The sequence below is a fragment of the Mobula birostris genome, chromosome 31 (genome assembly GCF_030028105.1).
Source record: "Mobula birostris isolate sMobBir1 chromosome 31, sMobBir1.hap1, whole genome shotgun sequence".
Taxonomy (NCBI): domain Eukaryota; kingdom Metazoa; phylum Chordata; class Chondrichthyes; order Myliobatiformes; family Myliobatidae; genus Mobula; species Mobula birostris.
This window is the reverse complement of record NC_092400.1, coordinates 8,769,788-8,788,046: the sequence shown is the minus strand read 5'-3', so window position 1 is coordinate 8,788,046 and position 18,259 is coordinate 8,769,788. Positions and strand designations below refer to the sequence as shown.

At 39.1% G+C, this 18,259-nt stretch overlaps 1 protein-coding gene across 1 annotated transcript in view; it reads left to right on the top strand.

Annotated features, from left to right (window-relative positions):
- The window catches only part of ksr2 (kinase suppressor of ras 2), a 361,347-nt gene that overhangs the window by 157,233 nt on the left and 185,855 nt on the right, over positions 1-18,259 (top strand). Inside the window, exon 5 of the mRNA XM_072247505.1 lies at positions 13,601-13,782. Within this exon, the coding sequence (XP_072103606.1) occupies positions 13,601-13,782 (182 nt within the window). The remainder of the gene's footprint in view (positions 1-13,600; positions 13,783-18,259) is intronic.

Genomic DNA, 18,259 nt, shown 5'->3' with positions numbered 1-18,259 from the left:
GCTTTTCTGATTCTTGACAGCTTAAAAGCAACTTTTGGCAGAAGTCTGAGAACAGATTACCTTGCCTGCTTTCCCGGTCAAAGTATGATGGGTAGCAAAACCTTTAGAAAACAAAGTAAAAATTATTCTCTTATTAGATCCCAGTTATTAGAATATCTCAAGTAATCATCTCAGCAGAATGAGAAAGACATTTGGGTTAAATCATCTAGCTAGATAGTAAATGCTGAACAGTTATTTTTTTTATTCCTGACAGAAAGAACAAACTGATATTCTTACAAAACCATTCATTTTCGCAGGCTATCCCAAAGCATTGTCACCTTTACTTTTGCATTACTTATTTAACTTAACATTTATATTTGCTGTAGTTCAGGTTTTTTTTTCTATTATTATATATTGCATTGTACTACTGCTGCAAAGTCAATAAATTTCACAACATACTCTGGTAATATTAAACCTGGTTCTGATTCACTGTTTTAGAAATACGATTACTGTCAGAAACACAAAGCATTTACAGGATTACTATGGCTAAGATATTGAGGAAGCCTTCTCAGTTTCTCTTTGGATGTTGAAATTTTGTTATTCATGTTTCACGATCCAGACTTGGAGAAGGGAAAATTTATTGCTAATCCTTAATTGACCTGAAGTGAAAACCACCATCTTGAACCGCTCTACTGTATATTGTTCTGGTGAAGGTACCCTGAGTGTTCTTGGGGAGGGAGTTTCTGGATTTAGATGCAGCAATGAAGAAAAAAGATACATGTCTGGATCAGGATATATATATGGCATGGAGTATAACCTGCAGTTGGTGGCATTCCTGTGAACTTGCTGCTCTTGTTCTTCATGTTAGCTGCAATGGATTTAGGAAATGCTGTTAGAATGGCATGGTGCTATTTGTGGTGGTACATACTGCAGCAACCGTGTGGTGAAGGGACAGAGTGTTTAGGGTGATTCATAGGGGTGTTCATCAAGTAGGTTGCTTTAACCTGTACGTTTATAACCTTCTGGAGTGTTTTTGGAGCTGCACTCAATCCAGGTAAGTGGAGAATACTCCATCATGTTTACGGATTGTCACTCTTAGATGTGTTACATGCTCAAGGAGATCTGTTTTTTTTTGTGAGAATGATGTAATGGTCTTTTGGAGGTCACCTGATGGGATTTTCCCGCCAATGTGAGGTCACGTGATGACATGTGCCCCCGTGACTATATAAGGGTCGACTCAGGTGACGCAGTAGGTTTTTGAGTTTGTAGATTTCCAGGTAGAACGTGTTGTGGCTCCGTTTCTGTTGCGTGTTTATTTTTGTGACGCAGTTTCATTTTTAAAACGGAAGGTGCGTTCTCTTACAAGATATTGCATTTGGACTGGAAATTTGTGGCTGGAAGTGCCAATTTACTCAATTCCGACAGTTTTGAAGGGAGAGTGAAGAATTCATCGAAGTGAAGGATCGAGAGAAGTCGACATTGTTTGGCAGTTTAATAAAGGATCGACCTTATTGAGTCTTTATTGAAGAGAACCTGCATTGAGATAACTCTTGCAATAGCGCGATGAGTTCATGCACAAAGGCTCTCTCTCTCTCTCTAAAAGGAATTTAAGGTCAGTCGATTTTTCGGCATCGGGAATCCTGTGGATTGAACCGGCAGTAAAGGTGCGTCGGTGAAGAAATCCTTCTCCAGAGAAGTCTCTCCCAATTGAATGTGTAAAACTGTTGGACTTTCGAAGTTGTCACTTTAAGAACTATATCTGACTGTATCGCTTTAAGAACTGTTTAAGCATTTAACGCTTTAAGAACCAGAGCTGAATGGCGAGTTGGGGAACAACTGCGTACCTGGTAACCTCCGGTCAAAGTTTTCCTTTGTTTTTTTTTCCTTATCATTTATATGTGTTTAATAAATGTTTGGTTGTTTTTATATAACTTGTCTCGGTTAATATTCATTGTTGCCGTTTACGTAACAGATGACAAAGGCTTTAAATTGATTAGAAGAGATTCAAGACACCGTATTTCTAAACTTCTCTTGTAGACATGATATTTATGGCTGGTCCAGCTGAATTTCTGACAAGTGGTGGCTCCTTGAATATTGATGATGTGGTTGTATCAGTAACGAACTCTCTCATTAGATGTGGTCATTCCTCAGAAGTTGGTGGGTCAACTGTCCTTATTAGCACTCAACACCACCTTCTGCAATTGGTTCTTGGACTTCTGACAGACTTCGTGCAGTCTGTGTTGGCAGCAACATCTCTACCTTCATCTTGCTGAACTCTGGCTCAGTCCACTGCTGTTCACACTGCTGACACACAACTGTGATGCAAACTTCAGTTCTAATCACATCGTTAAGTTTGCCAATGACACAGTAGTGGTTGGCCTCATCAGCAACAATGATGAATTGGCATAGAGAGGAGGCAGAGGGGCTTGTGAACTGGTGCGAACACAACTTGAGTCTCAACATGGACAAGACTAAACAGATGGTGTGGACTTCAGGAGGGCGCAGGCTGACCACTCTGTGCTTAAGCGGCTCCTTCGTGGAGAGAGTCAGGAGCACCAAGATTCTCAGAGTGCATGTCAGGGATGAACTCACCTGGTCCCTCAACGTCACTTCCTTAGTCAGGAAAACACAGCGGTGTGTCCATCTCTTGAGAAGGTTGAGGCAAGTGAAGCTCCTCACCCCAGTTCTAACCACATTCTACCAGAGCATCATCAAGAGGGTCCTGACCATCTGATTTGGATATTGCAAGACCCTGCAATGGATTGTGAAGACTATTGAGAGAATCATCAGGACTCTCTTCTCCCCATTGAGGCAATTTATCAGAATCAGAATCTAAATCAGGTTTAATATCACCGGCATACAGTATGTCATGAAATTTGTTAACAATGCAGCAGCAGTACAATGCAATACATTATAAATATAGAAGAATCTGAATTACAGTAAATATATATATATATTAAATGTTGAATTAAAGTAAGAGGTGCAAAAACAGAAATAAAAATTAGTGAGGTAGTGTTCATGGGTTCAATGTCTATTTAGAGATCGGATGGCAGAGGGGAAGAAGCTGCTCCTGAATCACCAATTATGTGCCTTCAGGCTCACGTACCTCCTTCCTGATGGTAACAGTGAGAAGAGGGCATGTGCTGGGTGGTGGGGGTACTTAATGATGAACACCGCCTTTCTGAAGCACCACTCCTTGAACATGTCTTGGATACTACGGAGGCTGGTACCCGCAATGGGGTTGACTAATGTTCCCACTCTCTGCAGCTTACTTCGATCCTCTGCAGTAGCCCCCTCCCCATATCAGACAGTGGTGCCGATAGACCAGAAGTGCTACTTCTTGTCAACTTTTACATCTGCAGAATACTTCTTAATCTGTTAATATTATTGTGCTAATACTTTATGTGCTGCATCTGATGCATGTATTGTGTTTTGCATCTTGGTCTCAGAGGAATGTTGTTTCATTTAGCTGTATATATTTGGTTATGTTTGTAATAGCAACAGGGTCAAAAGCTCTTAACTCGTGGCCTGGAAATCTATTATGCAAGTGATTACACACGTTTCTGAAATTCTTCCATCATCCGTTTCTGAAGCATGAAGCTGATACACTGAACCAATTCAAACGAATAGTTCTTGCTGTACCAACTCTCTGGTATATTTACATATTTTGTCTCGTGCATAAATTTCTTGCATGGAATGCATAAAAGCATTAATTTTTTTTAGATTATGAGTACACTCACTCCTCGTTTGTTGTCATTTAGAAATGCATACATGCATTAAGAAATGATACAATGTTCCTCCAGAGTAATATCACAGAAAAACAGGACAAACCAAAGACTAACACTAACAGAACCACATAATTATAACATATAGTTACACCAGTGCAAAGCAATACTATAATTTGATAAAGAACAGACCATGGTCACGGTAAAAAAAAGTCTCAAGTCCCGATCGACTCCCGAGTCCCTGACAGCAGGTGGCAAAAGGGAGAAACTCCCTGCCATAAACCTCCAGGCACCGACAACTGCTGATGCATTGGAAGCAGCCGACCACAGCTGACACTGAGTCCGTCCATCCAAAAACTTTGAGCCTCCAACCAGCCCCTCCGATACAGCCTCCCGAGCGCCATCCTCTGCCGAGTGCCTTTGACCTCACCCCTGCTGCAGAAACAAGCAAAGCCGAGGATTCGGGGCCTTCTGCTCCGGAGATTCCGGACCACACAGTAGCAGCGGCAGCGAAGCGGGCATTTCAGAAGTTTCTCCAGATGTTCTTCCATACTCTCATGTCTGTCTCCATCAAATCAGAATTGTGCACGGTACCCTACTTGACAGATTACAGATATCATTCACTGGAGAGGCTGCGCGCGCTGCGTCACGCTGCTATCTTCTCCTCCTCCTCCAATCCTTAATTGTTTAGATAATGTTATCAGTTACCATGTCAGAGTTAGAGTTCTTTCATGCATCTTGTTTCACTCTTGCTTCATCCTCTTTTGGGTTTTCAGTTAAAATACACAAAATGCTACTTTTCTTCTGGCTGCCAAATTTGGCAACATCATTCATATGAATTCTTTGGTTAAGCTGTTGTGTTAAGTAATCTGACTTGCATTATTCCCACTTTTTCTCCTACTGAACTTGCCTCCATCTTTTGCTTCTGTACAAATGGTGCAACAACATCACCAGATCTTGATGTATAAAAATATCACCAATTTTAATTTTTTTGTTTTTGATGTGAAGATGGTAGTTCAATACCTATGAGTTACAAAAGCCATTCTACCATAAATTTTGTAGATGATTTGTTTTTCAAAGCATTTAACTTTTTTGCTTTTTTCTTCGACATCCTTCGGATAATTATTTGAGAATACTAAAAAGAATAATAATAATTTGAAAAATTCAACAAGATAAGTTGAAAAATTATAATTTTAACAAAAATAACTGCAGTCAAACTTTTTACTTTGTTCTAACAGTTTCTTAATTAAAGATTCTTGTCAGATTATGATCTTTTTTGAAAGGCTACTTACCAAAAGTCAGAATATAGAATTTTTCACATCAAAAAAACATGGACTTCAACTCACAACACAAGTGATGTCAGGCAGTCAAAACAACTGACACGCACAATGGCAAAAGTAAAATATTTTGATTAGATGGTGTTGGCATTCAGCAGGCTGGAAGTTTATTAACAAAGAGCTACTGACTTCCATTCTGTGTTAATTGTTATAATTTGTAACTGTTCTAACTTGCTCTAAAATTCTCTAGAATTTTTCAAAGTACATTTATTATTTAGTACTTACATCCTTCATATACTTGAGGAATAAAAATCTTTACATTATGTCTCTGTCTAAATATCCATTTTATAGTAATTTATAATAAATAGTATGTACAACAGGACGGTCAATATCACATGGAAATACAATTGTGTCAGCATGAATTAATCAGTATGATGGACAAATGAAATACCTCTGATTGGGTGAGATCAGGGTTACTATGGTGATAGGCAATTGTTGAAGCCATCTGGTTGATAGTTAGGACAGATAGACTGAGAGAAGATGAGCAAAGGAATACATACAACCTTTGAAATGTAGATGAATAATGTACTGCAGAGCTGTGAGGTCTAGTGCAAGGACAGAAAGTAACCTCCCTGAAAATCTTGAAATCAGAATTAAATTCAAGTGGAAGATGAGGTGCTGAAGTACCTTGGGCATCATTAGAAAAGTAGGGAAGGACACAGGTAGATAGGTCAGAGTAGGAATAGGACAGAAAATTACAATGACAAGCAACTGAAAGCCCAGCATTGCTCTTGTGGACCAATCTCACAAAAATAGCATTCCCCTCTCATGGTTTTTGGTCATCAGTTGTTACAACCATTTACCACTGGCATAAATCCAAGTCAAAAATGAAATGAGGTTAACAATTCTGGAAGTAAAAGTTGACAAAAAAGCAAAAAATAGCCAAGTGGCATCTTACCATCTTGGTTTGGGTGTAGTTAAGCATCAAACTTTGTATTTACATTTCAACCATAAATCTGTGCTTCTGCTCACCGATTCACCCGTCTGTGCCTCTTGGGTTGCATTATAAACAATTCCAGAAGTAAATTGCTTTAAACAGTGTATGCAATCTGTTATCTTGTCTAACCTGAAGGAGGAATTGTCAGTATTTGCATACTATAGAGATGGGCTATTATGTGAACATTTGTGTAAGTGTAAATGGAAATATTCAAAGTGATAAACTATTTTATTAGTTGCTAATATTATCATGTTCCATTGTGAATAATTCAGTTGTGAAGATGGCGCAAGCAAACAGCACAGCCAAAGGTGATGTCCTACAGGTGATGTTCACAAAAACTGCTTTTACTTCTTCTTTCAAATTTGGTTCTGCTACTAAACTGCATGCAATTGGAACCTGTGATTTACATTTTGATGGTGTGTTTATGGGCCAGTTGAATGATCTGGCGCTTTGCTATCTCTGAGGGAGTTTGGTGAGATTCTGTGCAGAGTGTGCAGCCTGGAGGCAGGCCGCGAGCCTATGATCAACTCCGTTTCTCGCTGATCTCGCCAATTAAAGAGATTGAAATCAATGAGGATGAGAGTGGATGGCAAGCCGGTGTTGAGCGTCATCTGCCTATGTTTTACTAGTCACTCCCTCCCTCTCGCTTGCTTCTGCTGGAGGAAGGTGCCCTTCATGCGACTGGTCGGTCTCTCTCCCTCTCTCCCTCTCTCCCTCTCTCCCTCTCTCCCTCTCTCCCTCTCTCCCTCTCTCCCTCTCTCCCCCTCTCCCTCTCTCCCCCTCTCCCCCCTCTTCCCCCTCTTCCCTCTCCCAGAGGAAGGTGCCTGCATTTGACTGGTCTCTCCCTCTCTCCCTCTCTCTTTGGCCTGCTATCAATGAATGACAGCACTACATTGAACAGAATTGAACGTAACTGAACATTACTAGACTGTTTCAATAACTCTGTGGTTTGATGTTTTATATTCTATGTTTTTTGTTCTTTTATGCCGTTTGCGTGATTCGTTCCTTTTTTGCACGTTTGGGTGTTTGATGTTTTCTTTGAATGGATTCCATGATGTTTCTTCAGTTTCATGCCTGTTTGTGGGAAGACAGGTCTTAGGGTTGTATACTACATGCATACTTTGATAACAAAAAAGTACCTTGAATCTTTTGTATCTTTGAAAATACAGTTATGTTTCCATACTGTGTTATTGCTTCATGAAACAGAGAAATTTAAAGTATATTTGCAAACTAAGTGTAAGTAGTCATATTGTTTTACTTCATAATATTATTGTCTTGCATGAAAATCTCAACATGTTAACATCTTCATTACTGGTATTCTATTTTGTAGATACAAGTAATAATTGTGGAGTGTGTGCCAGTGTTGTTAGATCCCATTTTAGATGATCTGTTCTTTGTCTTCACAAGTGTCACACATTTATTTCTTTATCTGTTTATCAATTTATTTATCTATCTATCTATCTTTTTTAATTAACATGTATTGCATTGTACTGCTGCTGCTAAGTTAACAAATTTCATGACACATGCCGGTGATAATAAAGCTGATTCTGATTCTGACATGCCACACTCAGCTTTGCTGGCTATCCTGATGTTGGAAGTGTGTAATTCTGCCATACAGTTGTTTTCATTCAAAGCCTAATAGATGCCTTGCTACTTTAACATTTTCTCCCATTATTTTGCTAAATGTATGCTTCATTTTCAAAAGCCATTCATTTGCTCACTGATTAGAAATAATGAATCTGTCAGAAAGGGATGATGGCTTTGCAAATTAATTATAATTCAAGAAGAACTAATTTTACAAGGGCAGAATAAAATTGTGATTGAAGGAAATCCTATTCTCTGGCAATAATGCAGGAAACACTACCTCATGTTCTTAAGATAATAGAACAATTAAATATTCCTTTTATCTGCAAAATTTAAGTGGCTGTAAAGGTGCTTTCAGAATGCGTTTTAAAAATGACATCTCTTATGCCTATCAATACTACAGTAAACTGTTGAGACTATCTGCTTCACTTAGCCATTGAGATGTATGTCAATTTTCACTTTTTTCAATTTAATTAATATTTGCACCTCTCAATTTTCCCCTTGGTTACATAAGAATTCTGCAAACTAATGATTTGTAGCTTTCTCCTAGTTTCATTTTTCACCTAAATCTCTGCAAATTTTGAGAAGTGGCATGACTCTTCTTCAAAATAAGTACCATGAAGAAAACCTGTCATTCATAAAATATTTTTTAAAAAGACCTAAAAGAAGAAATGAATCAAGCTATCCATCCAGTCTCTCCACTACACCCCCACTTTTAACCATATAACTATATACCAATTACAGCACAGAAACAGGCCATCTCGGCCCTTCTAGTCCTTGCCGAATGCTTACTCTCACCTAGTCCCACCGACCTGCACTTAGCCCATAACCCTCCATTCCTTTCCTGTCCATATACCTATCCAAATTTTTCTTTAAATGACAATATCAAACCTGCCTCCACCACTTCTACTGGAAGGTAATTCCACACAGCCACCACTCTCTGAGTAAAGAAGTTCCCCCTCGTGTTACCCCTAAATTTTTGCCCCCTAACTCTCAACTCTTGTCCTCTTGTTTGAATCTCCCCCACTCTCAATGGAAAAAGCCTATCCACGTCAACTCTATTTATCCCCTTCATAATTTTAAATACCTCTATCAAGTCCCCCCTCAACCTTCTACGCTCCAAAGAATGAAAACCTAACTTGTTCAACCTTTCTCTGTGACTCAGGTGCTGAAACCCAGGTAACATCCTTGTAAATCTTCTCTGTACTCTCTCTATTTTGTTGACATCTTTCCTATAATTCAGTGACCAGAACTGTACACAATACTCCAAATCTGGCCTTACCTATGCCTTGTACATTTTTAACATTACATCCCAACTCCTATACTCAATGCTCTGATTTATAAAGGCCAGCATACCAAAAGCTTTCTTCACCACCCTATCCACATGAGATTCTATCTTCAGGGAACTATGCACCATTATTCCTAGATCACTGTGTTCTACTGCATTCTTCAATGCCCTACCATTTACCATGTACAAACAATTTGTATGTCCTATTTTGATTAGTCCTACCAAAATGTAGCACCTCACATTTATCAGAATTAAACTCCATCTGCCATCTTTCAGCCCACTCTTCTAACTGGCCTAAATCTCTCTGCAAGTTTTGAAAACCTGCTTCATTATCCACAACTCCACCTATCTTAGTATCATCTGCATACTTACTAATCCAATTTACCACCCCATCATCCAGATCATTAATGTATATGACAAACAACATTGGACCCAGTACAGATCCCTGAGGCACACCAGTAGCCACCAGCCTTCAACCTAACAAACAGTTATCCACCACTACTCTCTGGCATCTCCCATCCAGCCACTGTTGAATCCATTTTACTGCTTCCATATTAATACCTAACGATTGAATCTTCCTAACTAACCTTTCATGTGGAACCTTGTCAAAGGCCTTACTGAAGTCCATATAGACAACATCCTCTGCTTTACCCTCGTCAACTTTCCTAGTAACGTCTTCAAAAAATTCAATAAGATTTGTCAAACATGACCTTCCATGCACAAATCCATGTTGACTGTTCTAATCAGACCCTGTCTATCCAGATAATTATATATACCATCTCTAAGAATACTTTCCATTAATTTACCCACCACTGATGTCAAACTTACAGGCCGATAATTGCTAGGTTTACTCTTAGAACCCTTATTAAACAATGGAACAACATGAGCAATACGCCAATCCTCCGGCACCATCCCCATTTCTAATGACATTTGAAATATTTCTGTTAGAGCCCCTGCTACTTCTACACTAACTTCCCTCAAGGTCCTAGGGAATATCCTGTCAGGATCCAGAGACTTATCCATTTTTATATTCCTTAATAGCTCCAGTACTTCCTCTTCTTTAATCATCATAGTTTCCATAGCTTCCCTACTTGTTTCCCTTACCTTACACAATTCAATATCCTTCTCCTTAGTGAATACTGAAGAAAAGAAATTGTTAAGAATCTTCCCCAACTCTTTTGGCTCCACACATAGCCGTCCACTCTGATTCTCTAAGGGACCAATTTTATCCCTCACTATGCTTTTGCTATTAATATAACTGTTGAAACCCTTTGGATTTATTTTCACCTTACTTGCCAAAGCAACCTTGTATATTCTTTTAGCTTTTCTAATTTCTTTCTTAAGCTTCTTTTTATATTCTTCATATTCCTCGAACACCTCATTTACTCCATGCTGCCTATGTTTATTGCAGATATCTCTTCTTCCGAACCAAGTTTCCAATATCCCTTGAAAATCATGGCTCTCTCAAACTTTTAACCTTTCCTTTCAACCTAACAGGAACATAAAGATTCTGTCCCCTCAAAATTTCACCTTTAAATGACCTCCATTTCTCTATTACACCCTTCCCATAAAACAGATTGTCCCAATCCACTCCTTCTAAATCCTTTCGCATCTCCTCAAAGTTAGCCTTTCTCCAATCAAAAATCTCAACCGTGGGTCCAGTCCTATCCTTCTCCGTAATTACATTGAAACTAATGGCATTGTGATCACTGGACCCGAAGTGCTCCCCAACACATACCTCTGTCACCTGCCCTATATCATTCCCTAACAGGAGATCAACACTGCCCCTTCTCTAGTTGGTACCTCTATGTATTGCTGCAAAAAACTATCCTGCACACATTTTACAAACTCCAAACCATCCAGCCCTTTTACAGTATGGGCTATGTGTGGAAAATTAAAATCTCCCACAATCACAACCTTGTGCTTACTACGAATATCTGCTATCTCCTTACAAATTTGCTCCTCCAGTTCTCACTCACCATATAATCTGCAGACTTCTATTTGGGTTCAGCCTGCAATTGCTTTACTGATTGTATCTTGTTATCTTACATATAGAAACATAGAAAACCTACAGCACAATACAGGCCCTTCGGCCCACAAATTTGTGCCAAACATGTACTTACTTTAGAAATTACCTAGGGTTACCCATAGCCCTCTATTTTTCTAAGCTCCATGTACCTATCCAGGAGTCTCTTAAAAGACCCTATTGTATCCGCCTCCACCACCATTGCTGGCAGCCCATTCCACGCACTCACCACTCTCTGCATAAAAAAACTTACCCCTGACATCTCCTCTGTACCTACTCCCCAGCACCTTAAACCTGTGTCCTCTTGTGGCAACCGTTTCAGCCCTGGGAAAAAGCCTCTGACTACCCACATGATCAATACTTCTTATATACCTCTATCAGGTCACCTCTCATCCCCTGTCGCTCCAAGGAGAAAGGACCAAGTTCACTCAATCTGTTTTCATAAGGCATGCTCCCCAATCCAGGTAACATCCTTGTAAATCTCCTCTACACCCTTTCTGTGGTTTCCACATCCTTCCTGTTGTGAGGCGACCAGAACTGAGCATAGTACTCCAAGTGAGGTCTGACCGGGGTCCTATATAGCTGCAACATTACCTCTTGGCTCCTAATGGTTAACATAGCACTTTCCAGTACCAGTGACCCGGCTTCAGTTCCTGCTGCTGCCTGTAAGGAGTTTATATGTTCTCCCCATGACTGTGTGAGTTTCCTCCGGGTGCTCCAGTTTCCTCCCACAGTCCAAAGGACGTAGCAGTTGGTAGGTGAATTGGTCATTGTAAATTGACCCATGACTGGGCCAGGGTTAAATCAGAGGTTGCAGGGCGGTGTGGCTCGAAGGGCTGGAAAGGCCTATTGTGCGCTGTATCTTAATAAATAAAATATAAGATAGTGACCAAATATGATATCGTGCCAAACGTTGGATTTTTTAAAGTTGGTCTTTAGAAACAGAAAACCTACAGCACAATACAGCCCTTTGGCCCACAATGCTGTGCCGAACATGTACTTACTTTAGAAATTAACTAGATATTGATATTTAATAATATCACCATATATTTGGAGATAAGAATGACGGCAAACTAGCACCTGGTGATACCTTTGTGTCAATTTTCAAAATCAAGAATCTAATTTTTTGGTTTGATTGTGTCACGTAGAGTTAGTTGATTATCTCCTTTGATGAATGTTTCGTATGAATCGTGAAGGGAAGAGAGTGTGATACGGGTTTGAGCAGTGCAGGTTGAAGGCAGAAATTATAAAAATTCCTCAAAGTTTGGAAAACCCAATTCTGGATTACAGGGAATCTGCACATTGCCCAGAAATAGGTTCTGGGAAATGGGTGGCCAATCTACTCTCAGAAGGCAGGTAATGAAAGTGTTTGACTAGCCTGTTCCTAGTAGACAAGTAAAGAAAGTGCACAATACAACTGCTGTTGGGAGGCATCAGGGTCAGAATGCTACTTGCTTTCAATTTGCCTGACTGTTGATTTTTAGGCTGTATCTCCAAGCTTCTGGGCATCCTGATGGGGAAAAGGAGAAAATAATGAGTTAAAGACATTTATAGCACAACATGTAGATCAGGAGGAGCTGAAGTGTTTCTCTCAACTGCGCCATCTAAGCCTGTTATGTAACATGCAATCAGATCTTATAAACAATTACGTGTCCCGATTTGTCTGCGTTTTCTAACAGCTTATACACCAAGTTATTTCTGACATTGACATTCTCTGACCCATTTCCATCATCAGATGTTTAATTCCAAGTCTCAAACTGTACTTCATGACGTCCGGCTGGCCAGTGCCCCCAAGCTTCAGGACTGTTGCCCAACTGCCAATCTCCAGCTCGTCTTGTAATCTAGTTCCCAGAAGCTATCACAAGCAGCACGCAACTAATCCATCAATTAAACAGGCCTTCGTGTGGGAATCATTTTGAAAGTAGCTTCTAGAGTAAAATTCACTCGGGGATGCAGAATCCTCTGTGGTCCCATTTGCGGATGCCCACTCTCTCGTTTCCTGCTGAAAGCAAATGTTAGGGCCATTATTTTAAAAATTCTAGTAAACGAAGTTGAATGGCCTTGAATGTTTTTGTTAATACAGGCACGGTAAAGTATTTTTAAACAGCATTTTTCTAACAGCTTGCAGGAAAAATGGGGTATGAAATACTGAGAGGAAGTCATAATCATTCACCAACCATATGCTTGTTTTATCGTACCTTTTTGAGAGTGGGAATGTGAAGTATAGTCTTATGCAGTTATCACCAACTTGTACTTAAGTGCTGCCTTTAAGTTGGTGGTACAGTTTATGAACCTTCACAGAGATAAACAAAAGTGGCTAATGGTATTGTCTAAGATGTGCTTTTTGAAGGTAGGCTTGAAGAAATGAGTTTTTGTTAATGCACCATGCAAATAAGAGCAGTTTTGTTGCAGGTAATTAAAATTTTCCAGCTATGGTTGTGAAAAAACTTGAATGATTTATTTTCAATTTTATCTCTACTCGTGTATAAGTGTTTGCCCTTATTCTTTTATATGGAGAATTTATGTTGATGATTATATGGAATTGTTATTATTTCTACCACAGCATTATTCAAAAACTGACCAAAGCTGGGCAGAGACCAAATGATTTTCATACCTGCTCTACTTTTCCTGCAGTCGTTATAATTTATAAGCAGTACTTGGAGACTAAATTTGTACTTGTGAATAGGTCTTCACTGATTTGTTGCCTTTGTATGATCCTGCCAGAGCAAAGAAAAAGAACAAACCTCTAAATCTGAAGATACACAATAGTGTTGGCAGCTGTGAAAACATCCCTGCTCAACGTTCCCCTCTTCTCTCAGAACGTTCCTTGCGCTCCTTTTTTGTCGGACATCCATCATTTCTTCCTTCTACACCTCCGGTTCACACTGAAGCCAATTTTTCATCAAGTAAGTAACATCGTCAATTTGAAGTGGTTGCTGGATCACCATGAGGTAAACTAGAGATCAGAACTGAGCTGCTTCATTTTTAAAGGGCCTAAGCTGACTATTTCATACTGTTATATCCCGTTTAGTTTAAATCCCATCAGTGCTTTAATATTATGTCGAATTGGTCATTTGCTTCAGTTCTATGAAAGCCTACATCATTGGTTGTAAAAGATCATTGTTGAAGCAGTCATGGATCATTTGGAAAAGCTACACTCTGTGGTAAATATATTGCTTATTTAAAGCTCTATCTAATGCTGAAAAATGACAGCGGAGTAACATTCAAATCTAATAGGAAACTCGTTGAGTAAGCTAATGATACATAGAGTACCTTAAAAAGCAGAGCTTGGTTTTCAAAGATGTTGAGGGTTTTTTTTGATCTTTCCAAAGCTTGATTTCAAAGTGATATTGTCAATGAGGGTCCTAATTACCATCAAATCCTATCCTTTGCTCAGAAGGCCTTCTAGAAAATGATGTAATTAAAAAGAAAGCAATGAAGCTTTTGAAAATGTCTAAGCTTGAAGCCATGAAGCACTCAGTTCTGATAATAATGGTCAAAGCCTGTCATACTTTTTGCAGCAGTACTACTTCCAGCCAATCATTATGTTAGAATAAGTTTTGACCATAATATTTAAGAGCAAGTATTAGTACTTATTATGGTGGAGAGAAACTTTTGTGAGAATATCTGCAAAGATATTCATTTAAAGTTTCAGAGACATTTTCACTGAGTTGTTATATCATGTTGGACTCAAGCTTCCGTCAGTATTCAATAATGGGACCATGTTAAAAGTAATATTGAATGGCTGTTTTTTTTTTTGTCTTGTCTTTCTTAAATGTCAGCAAAGTTCCAGGGCAAATATATAACCACCAAAACAATTCTCCTCCGTGGCTCAGAGCTTCCAGATATGTACAGGACTTTCTTTAGCCCTGTGACATCCATGAAATGATGGTAGGACATACTTGACTTATTGGTCTAAAGTCTCCAAGGTGTGACTATCAAACTGGCCTATCTGAAAATCTTAATATAGGATGTTTACTTGATACCTTCATAAACTCTTTTAAGGGGAAATTAAAGATTAGTCACAGCACGGAGGAGGCTACTTAGCCCAACATATCAGCAGTCAGATTCCATCTTCTACAACTAGGTCTGCAGTCCTTCAGGTCAAGTGTCTTCAAATAGACATTCAAGTATTTGGGCTTGGTAAAGGTTGTCTTTACCACCCTTCCCTGCAGTCCTCTGTTGCTCCCTGGGTGAGGATATTTTTCTTCAACTCCCCTCTAATCTTTCTACCAATTGCTTCAGTCCTTGGCTTTTGAGTCCTCTTATAAGGAAATTCAAAGCTTCTCATATCTAAGCTAGCCCCAATTGTCTGTGTTTGGCCCGTATCCCTCAAATTCTTGCCCATCCAGATGCCTATCAAAGTGTCTTTTGAACGTTTTCCTTACCTCAACTATTTCTTCTGATAGTTCATATTTGGATCACTCTCTGAGTCAGGTTCCTGTTAAATCTCTCGTTATTCACCTTAACCCTCTACTTTATAATTCCTCTACTTTATGATTCCCCAAACCTGGGAAAAAGACTGTGTGCATTCAGCCTTTCTATACACCTTGTTACACCCCAGTGAATAGAAGTCCTGAGCTGCTCAATCTCTCTCTATAAGTCACTCCCTCAAGTTTTGGGAAACACTTTTGTAATTCTTTTCTGTGAGTACAAGTGATCTCCCAGATGTTTTTGCCCTTTGATGGGTTGTTGATTTGGGATGAAGTGAGATGGCCAGGCTGTAATTAATTTCATATTCCACAGAGCTAGGAACTAGCTTCAAATTACTTGGCTCTTTCATTGCATTCTTTATGATTATTAGAGAGACCAACATATAACTAGTATGTACTGAATGACCCTAAAACACCATTCAGTTTTTTTAATGTAATAGCACATATCTACCAGTAAATCAGCTGGTATTACACACATTTATATATAATAGAGTCCTAGAGTTGTGCAACATAGCAATGGCCTCTTTGTCCATCATGTCCATGCCAACCTTTTTGCCATTGTACTAATCCTATTTGCCTGCACGTCTCTTCAGTGCATAATTGCATCTGATTCCACCACTTGCTCTGGCAGCAAATCCCAGGTATCAACCACTCTGTGTAACAAAATACTTCCCTGTTGATTCACTTTTAAAGCTCCTTCCTCTAACTTTAAACTAATGCCCTCTTATTTTTGACAATCACAACATGAGAAGAAGAATCTGATATCCTCTGTTTTGTAACTTTGCAATGTAGCGTCCCAACTTTTTTATATTCTATGCCCCGATTCTTGTTGCACGTTCAAACATGAAGCTTATCAATGTCAGAAAGCAACATCAGCAAAGATTTTGCTTGGAACTTGGAGCTAAAAGGATGAGTGTCTGCCCTTCATATCTGTAAGAGTGGGTAGACCTCCTGATTCCCTACTGTATGTGCATGCAAGCTGCTGAATCAATCAACAGATTTAAACATTTCCTTGTATTTCAGCGATATGCAACATAAAACTTCACCAATGGCTAACTCTGACAAATTTAATTTTGCATGATTTATACAACAGATTGTCCCGGGGTGGGGGGGGGGGATGAGGCACGAACAGATCTTTTGTTTTTAGTTATTTCTAAATACAAGTAGATTATTACATACAGTAAATAGTACCTTTAACAGATGCCATATTACTGCTTTGTTCCAACAACCTATGTGTTGAAATAAGTTGCTCTGCAAACAGGAGTTTGAAATGAGTTTGCAGGCGGACTGGAAATGGCAAAAAGGTAGTGCAACTTAAAACGTTAATTGATCAGGATGAACCATGACACGATAGACTCAAAACCAGACCAATTTGTTCTAATTCATCTGTTGCTCCTTTTCCTGGCAAAATGATTCATCCTGTGGCATCAATCCCTACTGCATAATATTCAGGCTGAGCAATTAATCTTTAACTAGATGAAGACTTTTCATGTTCTTGTGCACAGAATGAATTATGGGCGCAAGCATATGCACTGGTTTTGCAATGTGAGATTAACCTGTGTTATTTCTGCACAGTGTAAGCTGCATGCCAATTTTGTTCTGCCTGGTGCATCAGGACCACGAGCAATTTTGGTCAAACTTGTTGACAAGGGTGGCACTGGTAAACTGGCCTCTGTCTCACAGAAACCAAAATATCCGCTCTCAGACCTGTCCTCGTTCCTGGATCCAGACCATAGCCTACTATGCAACGACAGGTCTTTTTCTCCCACACTGCTACAAATATCATTTCCTCAGGAGATTTTCCCTGCATAGCTACCAACCTTTTGGTGCTCCAACCCTGCACCCCCTGCTTCAAACCCTTGTCCAAGATCAACAAACAGAACTGTTTGAGTAGACTTGTTGTTTCCTCCTATTCTGTTGGGCTGAAACAATGGAATATGCACCATCTTTTTCACTTTTGTTTTAAACATAAAAGTTTTATGTTTTTATTTTTGAATGAATATGCTGGTTAATACATCTCTTCTGTACATCTAATACTTTCACAATGAAATTACTAAACATAAATAGACTCCAACAAATCTTCCTTTGGCACTGTACCCTCAACCAAGGATGTTATAGCACCAACATGTTTTTCTCATTATTGTCAGCAATAATTTCCAGTAGCAAAATATTAATCATGTTCTGGACAGGAGAGGGCTCTACAATTATAAAGGACCACATCTTTGTACAGGCCTGTACTAACTCAGCCATCACAATAAAAGTTTAAATAAATCGTAACTTTTATGCAACATTTTCCTCATATCTAGCTACTTTATTTCCATGGGAAGCAGTTACCAAAACAGCTCCAATAATATATTCCGACAAGTCCTTTGTGAAAGGTAGCACAGTAGTTGTCAAATATATATGAACTTAAAAAAGACTTCTGGTAACGTGCATAAGAGCCTTATTCAGTACATAGGAACACATGGTAATTACAAGTGTCTCTAAGAAGGTTTAAGGGTCAGGAGTGGAGAAGAGTGAAGACTGGCTGCTTTACTGAAAGATTGCAGAAAATCCAGGAATGAGGTCTCCAGATGTGGGTAATGGACTCTCTTAGAGTTGGGTTTAGGTTGTATAATTCTGATTCCTCAAATTATAGAACCAGCGAGAAGAGTAACAGTAGTTTGAGAGAGCAAGGACTCATCACTTTAATGTATGAACTAATGTACGCGGAAAGATATGGCTCAATGAGGTATTGTAATCAAAAAACAAACTATCTCTCATGTTGGAAATCTAAAAGAAAAACAGAAAATGGTGGACACTCATAACGGGTTAGACTGTAACTCTGGAGAGCTGAAGAAAATTAACGTTTGGAGTTCACCTTATGCTAATTGAACTGCATATAGTGCTACCACCCACAGATCACCCAAATGAGTTTGCAAAATTGGGTAAAAAAGTAATACTGTAGCAT